Below are 11,098 nucleotides of genomic sequence, written 5' to 3'. Positions count from 1 at the left end.
CAACCTCATCTAGAGGTGCTTTTATCTGTCGATAAGATATTTTATGGCTATATCTTTATAATTTGATTCTCATAATTTGATTTGATTCTCATAAATTCTCATAATCCTCATAAATGCTCTAATTTTGCTGAATTGAAAAGATATTGTATTGCGACAGCACTGTATCATACAATGTTGTGTTTCATTGAATTTACATACTACTGAACTCATTTACCTTGACAGAAAGCAAGGTTGCCCTGAGCATCCAGTTTTGTTCCCCTTTCTTTTTACCAACAATTTTACTCCTTATATAACATACACACATAAACACAAGCATACAGATCCCTGTGAATGTATTTTAACAGCACAGCAAATTTTAGTTTTCTCTCTCCATCTCTTACACACTTTGGTCCATCATTACCAAATTTGAATCCCAGCATCTCAAAGTTTGTTTGTTTTTTGTCATTTTTGTTATACAGGATGGTTCACCCATAATGCACAAACAAATTTCGTGGCAAAGTTGCTAATTTGAGAGTGTCTCAGATATGATAAAATTTTTTTAGCCCTGTTAACTGTATTTCAGTTCATATGAGTGCAGCATCTGAGTGAAGCATGTTATTTTAGTGTTTTGAGTGAACAGTGATGCAGCTTTGTGCTCAACCAGTTTGCACCACTATGAATGTTCTGAATCAGTTGTTATGTTGCATTTAAAAGTGCTTGACTTTGTACAAACTTAGTTTTTCAGAGTGGTCATTTGGTTTTCTGCTCTGGGTGAATGGCAGTGCAGTGCCGTTGAGTTTGTCTTGCTAAATACATGCAGTTTGAATGTTGATCTATCATGGATGTACTTCTGAAGCAGTTTAGGCTTCATACCTCACAAGAGGTCTGGCAGTTGCTAGAGAAAGTAAATTAGCTGAATTTACTCTGAAGCGAGAGAGCCCTTCTCTCATTGTGGTCCAATATACAAGAATATTGTGACATTTTCTATCTTCCTATCTTTTTTCTTCCAAATGTGAACGGTACAAAATTGTAACTAAAATGGAATAAAGTCTATTTGTTACTATTCTATAGAAATACAGTAAAATACTGTTAGTAATTACCTGTACATTTACAGTAAAGGTTTACAGTCTAGGTTTTTATTTCTAGTTGTTAAAACTTGACACACAAAAAAATGTTTTCAAAGTACAAGTGAATGCAACTTTAAAAAGTAGGACATATTCAGAATGCAAATTCCAGCATATCAGTAGTTTGAAAGTCTTTCAAACTGTTTTTGCTTCAAAACATTGTGGTTATGAGGCTGATTAATTCATGAGACTTACCAGTTGTAAGATGAAGCCTATGTTTGACAATGCACAACTAGATATGTATTCCTCGCATCAGTGTCTGATCTTGTATAATTTTGTGGACAATTGTGTAAACAATACCTAGATATAGCTCACATATATTTTGATATATGGATCACTTATTTGACGGTCGCATACATTTTCTTTTTCTCTCCTTATAGGAATGCATAAGACAAGAGTACCAGAGCAGGAAAAAATAGCAAATGAAGAAAATATGGGTGAGTGTGACATTTTAATATTCATTGTCATCACCAAAGGTCCCTGGACACATAAAAGACAAAACTTGTAAACATGTAAACAAAGCACCAGTATACATATGAGCAAAACAACTTGGGGAGATAACTTAGTGGTTAAGGTGTTGGACTACTGATCAGAAGGTTGTGTGTTCGAATCCTAGGTCCACAAAGCTACCGCTGCTTGGCCCTTGAGCAGGGCCCTTAGCCCTCAGTTGCTCAGTATAAAATGAGATAAATTGTAAGTCGCTCTGGTTAAGGCCAGAAATGTAAATGTTTGTAGAACTCATTTGTGACAAGCGAAACACATTTTAAAAAAAAAAAAAATGTTGATAATGAGAAAATTTGTATGCAGTAATATAAAAAATAAATGACAATTTATCATATAAACAAATGTAGCAAAAATAACTGATAGATAATCTTGATGAACTTGAATGGCACAAAAGGGAGTGTACTCAAAAGTGGGCAGAAGACTGGATCTAGCTTGTGATCTATTTGTAAATAAACTAAAATTCCAACACTTGAATAGGGTAGAGGCTATTGTGGTTATGTTTAATATCTGCTCTTGTTGGTTCTGATACCAATTTAAAGTGGGTTCAATTTAGTCAGCCATTACATCAGTGGAAGAACACAGAGAAAAAGATTTGGTGTTGCAGAGATCTTGGCTTTGAGTCTGTTTCTCGAAATGCCATTCAGAAGTTTGTGAAGATTTGGAATATATTCTGAGGCATGTTATTGTTCCTGTCTCTATTCATTCAGTACTGCCCATAGGTTGTTATGGAAATTCTCAAGAAACCAATGTTTTGTATTCATAGAAGTTGATTTTACAACTCGCAAATTACAATTTTTTCACCAAGCATGACTAAGTTTACAAAGTATACAGTTGTGACTTTGAAAAAGGGGGTTATGAGTGTCCTGAGCAGGGTTTTTTTTCTTTTTAGATTTGATGTCTTTGAAGGGAAAGTGTTTTGTTTGTGATAATAAACCAGAGGGTTTGATCATGTTGTCTCTTTAGGAAAACAATGAGCCAGAACCAGACAGTTGTAGGGTACAGATAAGCTCAGGTAAGCTTCAAAGGATAGTTTATGACCATTTAGGCATGCAGAAAGTGGAGTTTATACAAAGAAGAAGTGCCATTCCTAACCTTTGACCTTTCTTGGTATGGTTTATGGCTGCATAGGAAGGGCATACTTTAGGGGATGAACTTAATTACTGTTTGGGCCAGATTTCAAACCTGTTTAAAACCTGTGGAATCAGTTAAAGAGGGCTGTACACAGGAGAGCTGAATTTGATAGATCTAGAGCAGTTTTCTGTAAAGAGTGGAATAATACTGCCACTTAACCAATATGACTGAGTGGTGTATTACAAGCAAAATGTGCTTTAACTAGGGCTGCACAATTAATCGATTTTCTAATCGCAATTACGATTACAGATGCCACGATTACATAATCATTCAAAGCTGTGATTACAAAAAAAATCTACTTACATTATTCTGCGTGCCCTTTAATGTCCAAAGCAATGGAAAAATTCTTACTTTGAATTATTTATTTAATTCGGTCAATAATAACATCAATATGTAACTGTTTTTTAACAGACCCCATAATTATTTAAATATAGGCCTCTACCAAAGTTAAAAAAAAAAAAATTGTTAATGAAATATAGTGACTCTACCAAACGGTCGCACAGAACATTAAAGGGTTAAGGGGTGTTTATTGCATGTTACGTTGTAAGGGATGAATAAAAACGTTTATTTGGCCTAATAGTCTGTAGGCATGTTTTTATCAATGCCCCTATTATCCACTTGTGCATGTCTATCACGTCATGTTAATTTCGCGAACATTTGCGCTGATAAAGAAACATCTCCTAGTTTGCAAAGTGTTGCTGAGAAGAATCAAGAATTAGAACCGAAAAACATGACTTTTGACTGACATATCTCTGTGCGCGCGCACACACACACATGCGCGTGCCAAAATACCGCAAGAGTGTGCGCTGGAATATGCTCTAGAACCGCTCTCTCGATACTGTAATGTCATATACCTGTCGGTCTGCACAGCGCCGCTTTCACACCACGTGACTAAAATACTTTACAGCCCTTGAGAGCGACAGCAATAAAAAGAATGGTTAGAAAACACAACAATCATATCCAGACAATAGCCTAATTTTAATTTTTAATGTTAACACAGTTGATAAAAGTCGTCTAACAAATGTATGTTGTGTCAAAAAGGAGGCCCACTGTCTTTGATTATGAAAACCCCTGACATAAGGACCCTTTTGAATATTATTCCATACCCAAGATGTATAAAAGCCTTAAATTAAATAAGCCTAAAGAAAGATCTAAATAAAATATAAACTGTTGAAGCACTAAGACATTACAGTCTGAATATCATGACTTTCTATTATTCTATTAACTAATGCAATATTTAAGTTATAATACATACATGGCTTAGGTGAACAATGGCCCAGACTCAATCATTATTCTGTCCTGTCAGTTGAAAAAGGAATTCTCAGCACTATAAAAATACTAGTATGGTAATTGACCGTCAAGTCTCGGAGATACACTCTGATGATTCCACCCTCAAAAAAATAGGATAGAAAAGTCACCCAGATAAAAAAATTTATGTTATAAAATATGGCATGCAGTTGCTTCAAACAATGGTTAAAACTATTCAAAACACTATTTATTATTATTATTTTAAATTATTATAATCGTTATTAATAATCACAATTACAATTTCAAGGGAATAATCGACAGTTATGATTTTTGTCATAATCGTGCAGCCCTAGCTTTAACAATGTATTAATTGAAGGATGTGCGCACGTATATAACCAGGTTATTGAAGTTTTTTCTTCTTCTTTTTTTTCCTATTCCTTAATACTTTTCTATTTGTTTTTCATTTGGATTTTGTTGTTTGCTCTATCACATTAAGGATGAAAAGATGTGATATGATTTACCTTGGTTTATTTTTTTTGCGTCACAACAAACCTATGATTAGAACCGAGGTGTGTAGACCTTTTACAATATATGCTATGCGATACTATTCAGCTAATAAATTGAAATGAATGTGCATTTCTTCCTGAATCAAAAGGGAACCTGAAAAATTGTTTCTCTTCTTTAACAGTGTACTCTAAATTTGAGCTAGGCTAATTGTTTTAAATGAAACTCATTTTAACTTTATTCTTATTGTATCAAACTGAAGTTAGAAACTGTTTAGTGATTCAGGTGACAGGATCAGTAGTCCCCTAGGGCCTCGAATTCGACATGTTTTGTGCCGAGTACTATGCTGTTAATAATTATTGCACATAGTACAATGTACAATATCATTTTGAACCACAAGATATGGCCATTAGCCTGTGTAGCATTTCTGAATAAATATGCATAGTTTTGGGGCCCTGATAATTGCCACTTTTGGGCTAGGGGTCCATGTACCAAATGTGCTGACACCCTTATTAGGATTTAAAAATTCCTTCTTGTTCTTATTTCTTCTTTGATTTGTGCAGACCATAAAGTGTACAGACATGACAATTTGTAGGTAGGTGTGGTATTTTGACTGTTAATCGGAAACAAAAATAAAAAATATAGCATCTGGTATGGCTATATCTTTGATTTCGCTCATATCTTCAGAATCATAAGGTCTCCAATAAATTACTTGGCTTCAGCCAATTTCAGTCTTCTCTCATTAATTCCTGTAATTATGGATTTTTCCCCAAATTGTGTGATCTGTGAAACTGTGATCTGTGTAGGATTTTTGGCTTAAATTCATACAGTTTGAAGTACTGAAATAATGTGGCCATTACATGTCAGTTTGTTCTCCTGAGGCGGAGCTTAGTGTGCTCAAACAGCTGTATCTCAGGATTGGTTTAATGCTTTTACTCATGTATGCTAGTCAAGTGAAGTGGGGTTTTATTGTCATTCCTCTATATAGCTTGTATACTTTGGAACAAAACCAAGGTGCAACACAACAGTGCACAAGATTTCATGAAGTACAAATACACAACTGTGTGAGACCAGTAAGAACATATATACACAGAACAATTTATGCAGAAAGACAACCACACACAACAATGAAAATACAGTACAACAGAAAAGTGTTGTGCAGGGAAACTATTGCACAGTGAACCTGATGATGTGATCTTCACTGTAGTTTGCAGGTTCGAGGTGGTTTTGCCGATCAGGATCCAGTTGCAGGGGTTGTTGGTTGAACCCAGCAGGCTTAGTTTTTATATTAGTTGCTGTGGTATGATTGTGTTGAATGTTGATATAAAGACTATGAACAACGCTATCCTTAAATAATTGTCTTTTGTTCAGGTGTGTCATAGAAAGGTAGATGATAACATATGTGGTGTTCTCTCTTGATTGGGTAGGCCTACTGCAATGGGTCTAGCTGCACAAAACAATTCATGATGAGAGATATGAAGGCAAATGGGCAGTAATTATTTAGGAAAGATAAAGATTTTTTTTTTCCGGCACAGTGATAATGGTGGTTATCTTGAAACGCACAGGGACGACTGCTTGGCTTATGGAGATTGAAGATTTCTGTGAAGGCATCTGCATGTTAATCAGCACATTCCCTGAGCACCCAGCCAGGTATGTCAGACCAGTAGTTTTCTGTTGGTTAACTCTGGGCAGAATTTTCCTGATGTCTACAGTAGACAGACACAAAGTACTAGTCAGTGGGAGTTGGGGTTGCCTTTCCTGGTATGTTCTGTGCTTCAAACTGTGAGTAGAAATCATTTAATGTGTCTGGGAGTGAGGCATCAGCTGTGCTGTTTGGTAGTCTGTGATGAATTGAATAACCTGCCACATATGCCATGTATTCTTGGTAAGTGGCCATGGTTTCTTTCTGTTGTGTGTGTCCTGTCTGATAGCCCAGGACAGACTGGCCCATAGTGCTGCCTTGTCATCAGATGTGAAGGTAGCGTCTTGGGTTTTCAGTAGAATGTGCACCTCTATAGACATCCATAGTTAGTTAGTAACTTCCAAAATATCCGTTGGTTGGTTATTAACTACCAAAATACAGAGGGCATATTAACTGTCCCACCAGAGAAAATAACACCATGGATCATTGCTACACAATTCTTAAAGACGCATATCGCTCAGTACCCTGGGCAGTTTTGGGACACACTGATCACTGCTTGGTTCATCTTATTCTAACCTACAGCCAAAAACTCAAATCCGGTACGCCTGCAGTCAAAACAGTGAAGATATGGACCAGTTAGTCCAAGCAACAGCTACAGGACGATTGAATTGTTTTTAAAGGTGCAACTGACAATCTGGATTGTCAGCGCCACCATCATTCCAGTCGCCAAGAAAACCCTCCATCACAGCAATAAACAAATACAGGCCTGTCACTCTGACATCTGTCTTCATGAAGTCCTTTGTACAGCTGGTATTGGCCTACCTGAGGAATATCACAGAACAATTACGTTTATGGCATTTGGCAGACACCCTTATTCCCTTTATCTCATTTATCATTTATAGTTATCTCATTTATTTAACTAAGCAATTGAGGGTTAAGGCTTGCTCAAGGGTCCAGCAGTGGCAGCTTGGTGGTACTGTGAACTGGTGGTACTGTGAACCTTCCAATCAGTAGTCCAACGCCTTAACCACTGAGCTCCCACTTCCCAGGACAGTTATTAGGTTCCCTGCAGTTTGCTTACAGAGCAAATAGGTGAGTGGATGATTATAACATTGGGCTGCACTACATCCTGCAAACAATATCCAGCAACCTGGTGTCATGTATGTAGAGACTTCAATATTCTGGGAACTCCCATTTCCCAAGACCTGAAATGGGGGTCCAACATAAAATCCATCCTCAAAAAGGCCCAGCAGAGGATGTACTTTCTGCGCCAACTGAGGAAGTATGGTCTGCCACAAGAGCTGTTAGTACAGTTTTATACTGCAGTCATTGAATCCGTCCTGCGCACATCTACCACAGTCTGGTTTGGACCAATCACAGGAAGGGCATAGACTGCAGCAAACAGTAAAAACAGCAGAAAAAATTAATTGATGCCCTCCTGCCCACTCCACAAGAACCAGGATCATTCATCAATCATTACAGACACTACAGTCACAACCTGGACACAAACTTTTTTTCCAAACTTCTCCCATCTAGCAGGTACTACAGAACATTGTACACCAAAACTGCCAGACATAGGAACAGTTTATTTCCGCATGCAACCACCCTCATAATCAGCTGACCTTGATTATATGCACCATGCCATTTAAAAGCAAAACCAACATGCTCTTTACAAACTCTGTATAACATTGTCTGTAAATTAAATGTATAATGTCTTTATTTTATGCCTGTACTTTTGAAGGTCACAGCAGCAACAGCAAATTCCTGTTCCAAATTGTGTATGTAAAAATTTGCTAGACCAATAAAGCCTGATTCCTGAGTCCAGTCCTAGAGATCACACTAGGTAGTCTGTAGTCTGAGGATGTCCAGTTTATTGTCAAAGGGCACAAAGATCAGAGAGAAAAATGGATGATCGAGCCAGGTGGCTAGATGGCCAGGTGCTTACTTAGAATTTGTGATTAGCAAAACAGGAAGTCCACAAACTAGGCAAATTTGAGTGTGTGTTTTCTGTAATAAATCTGCAATTCAACTTGATGGAAATGTGATTTGACCTTTCTCTGATTCTTATATGCTAATGTACTAGCATAATAGTTGACAATAATACAATTGCATGTACATACTCATTATGTACAAAAAATGCATGAAACACGCACACATTCACTCGTTAGCTCTCTCTACCACTTTAAGACTTAATTTACCAGCTGCTTCAATCCAGGTTAAAGATTTGAGACCCTATTCTGCAAAGTCTATAAAAATACATGTGTACAGTGCTGCCTGACATCGGTCACACTAGCAAGGCTGGCAGGGTCAGTTTTTATAGTTTTGATAAATGATGGAATTGAATTTTTTTTGGACTAATTTCATTCCTGTTCATTGGTATTTGAGAACTACTTGCAAAACATGCACACCAGTGAAAAGTAGACAACTAATATAGCCATGTTTCATTTTGTTACAGTCTATTGCATCTTGTGTTATATGCAACATGTGGAAATCTAAGGAACAATGCTCATTTTTGCTGAAAATATATGGAGACACCACTGTGTTGTATTATATCAAATTTGAATTTTGTTTATTGTTACAGCCCATCTTAGCCCAAGAGAAACAGCGCATCACTGTAAACTAAGTGTCTGTATCCTTTCATTGTCTGTGTACTTCATTACATGTGTATTTTCTCTCCTGTAGTTATGCTGCAGGTGAATTGAAGCTGGCCTTTAACCACCACTGAAGCCAGTATGTGTGAGGTCCAGGCCACTGTGGAATTTTCTGTAGAGCTCCACAAGTTTTACAATGTGGATCTGTTTCAGAGAGGGTAAGTATGTGTATTTGTATCTCCCTAATTCTTTCTGCTTGCTAATAACAGTGCCTTTTCCCAAAAAAAGTCTGCAGGTTTTTTTTTTTTTTAAATTATAAGTATTTAAACTGAGTATTGTCTCAGTGTTGTTCGTTTTCTAAAATTATATCCAGCCTTCATTCAAACAAATTTGAAATAAATGATTAATACAAATGAATAATACAAAATTGTAGGTAGCAGCATAACAAAAACAATAAATAAAAATGTATTATTATGAAATAAAATATACAGTGGTCAGAAAACACTTAAATCCTACATTTGATCTCAGTGAACAAACTATTCAAGTTGAAAATCTTTGTTTTTATTTTTTCTTTTATTCCTCACAACAAATTACACAATGTTTATAAGTTATGTAACAATGGTCAGTGAATACCAAAGTTATCAACTGATTGGGGGGTTGGATTGAAAATCTCACAGAAAATGAAAAACTAAAATTACAGTCTGTTTCAACTTGCATGAATTTCATCATGACAACTAATAATGTAAGGCAGTGGTGTGTATGCACTTGTACATGCCTGTATGCATGCCTCCCAACAATGCCTGGGCATGCTCCTGATGCATTCTATGATGGATGCTGTCCTGGGGCATCTCCTCCCAGACCTGTATCAGGGCATCAGTGAGCTCTTGGACAGGCTGTGGTGCTAACTGGTGGCTTTGGATGTTCGTCCTACAAGTTCTCAGTTGGATTCAGGTCTTGGAAATGTGAGGGCCAATCAATAGCATCAGGGCCTTCAATATCCATAAACTACCTACATACTTTGGCCACATGAAAAAAAAAAACAGCACATCACCAAAAGAATACCATCCCCACAGTGAAGCACTTTTGCTGAAACACTAAAGATGAAGAGTAATTTTACTGTTCAGCATGTCAACCACCTCCAAATCAACAAAGAAATGGCTTCATCAAACCAAGATCAAGGTTTTAGAATTGCCCAGCTCAAATCCAGTTCAAAATCCATGTAAAAATTTGTGAGGTGACCTGAAGAGAGCTGGGCACCAATGGGCAGCCAATATGACAAATACACTACTCACAAAAGGTTAAGAATATTCGGCTTTCAGGTGAAATTTCAGGATGCACCTAAAATGCACTATAACCTTTACAGGTGAACTTAATTTGACCTTCTCTACACTTTTGAATGCACATGTCCAACTGTTCAGTGTTTCAGTACTTTTTGCATAACTTGCTGTTCTCTAACAAGGTGCTTAACGGCAAAATTCACAACTGGTGTTTGATCCATGAATCGAGCAATAAAGTTTCTGGTTTAATTAGAATTGGTATTTAAACAGTCCTCTTCATCATGCTGTTCACATTTTGACATCATGAGACCAAGACCACACCTAACAATTGATCAACAGTACCTCACCATTGTGAGGCTTCAAACAGGATGTTCTCAGAGGGAAGTGGCCACTGAGCTTAGAGTGTCACAGAGTGTCATCAGCAGGTTGGGACAGAGATACAGAGAGACTGGAAGAGTCACAGAAAGGCATAGAAGTGGACATCCTGTGTCCACATCCCACGTTGATGACCACTTCATTGTGAACATTGCCCTGCGGAACCGGATGATGAACTCCAGACACATTTAAGGGAGGTGAGAGGCACCAAAGTGTCACATCAGACCATTCGAAACCGTTTACATCAGTGGTCTGCGTGCTAGACGATCTGCAAGGGTACCTGACCACACCAGCAGCATGAGACATCGTTGTCGAGCTGTAATTGATGGTCAAGGGCACATGACAAATTATTGAGACATTGACATTTTTTGTTGTGGTATACCCACCACTGTTGTTGGCTTTTGTTTCAATAAATTGTTTGAGATGAGGAAATCACCATTGCATGCTTCTACTTAAATGCCCTACTTTCATGACACTTTCATGAACTTTTAACATTTTCCATAAATTTCACCCAAAAGCCAAATATCCTTAACTTTTTGTAAGTAGTGTAGAATGCTTTAGCAAGGAAGAATAGCAAAATATTGTCAAAATCTGCAAAACTGACTCTTACCCACAAAGATTGAATGCTGTGATAAAACCTAAAGGTGCTTCAACTGAGTATTACTTTAGGAGTGTGTGCATTTATGCAATTAGGTTATCATATATTTTTTTATTTTTTTGTTT

The 11,098-nt window shown here is 37.1% G+C and overlaps 1 protein-coding gene across 12 annotated transcripts in view; it reads left to right on the top strand.

Moving 5' to 3' along the window:
- The window catches only part of fam135a (family with sequence similarity 135 member A), a 44,617-nt gene that overhangs the window by 2,113 nt on the left and 31,406 nt on the right, over window positions 1-11,098 (top strand). For 9 of the 12 annotated variants that reach the window (XM_058385208.1, XM_058385204.1, XM_058385214.1 and 6 more), the window contains exons 2-3: window positions 1,484-1,540; window positions 8,815-8,941. In XM_058385208.1, coding sequence (XP_058241191.1) covers window positions 8,865-8,941 — 77 coding nt within the window. In that variant the 5' untranslated portion in view covers window positions 1,484-1,540; window positions 8,815-8,864. Of the gene's footprint in view, window positions 1-1,483; window positions 1,541-6,025; window positions 6,141-8,814; window positions 8,942-11,098 lie in introns of those variants that run through there. The other 3 variants (XM_058385206.1, XM_058385205.1, XM_058385215.1) reach the window with 3 other exon arrangements.

Source organism: Hemibagrus wyckioides, linkage group LG29, assembly GCF_019097595.1.
Source record: "Hemibagrus wyckioides isolate EC202008001 linkage group LG29, SWU_Hwy_1.0, whole genome shotgun sequence".
Taxonomy (NCBI): Eukaryota; Metazoa; Chordata; class Actinopteri; order Siluriformes; family Bagridae; genus Hemibagrus; species Hemibagrus wyckioides.
The sequence above is the reverse complement of the archived record's forward strand: the minus strand, read 5'-3'. Positions and strand labels throughout refer to the sequence as shown.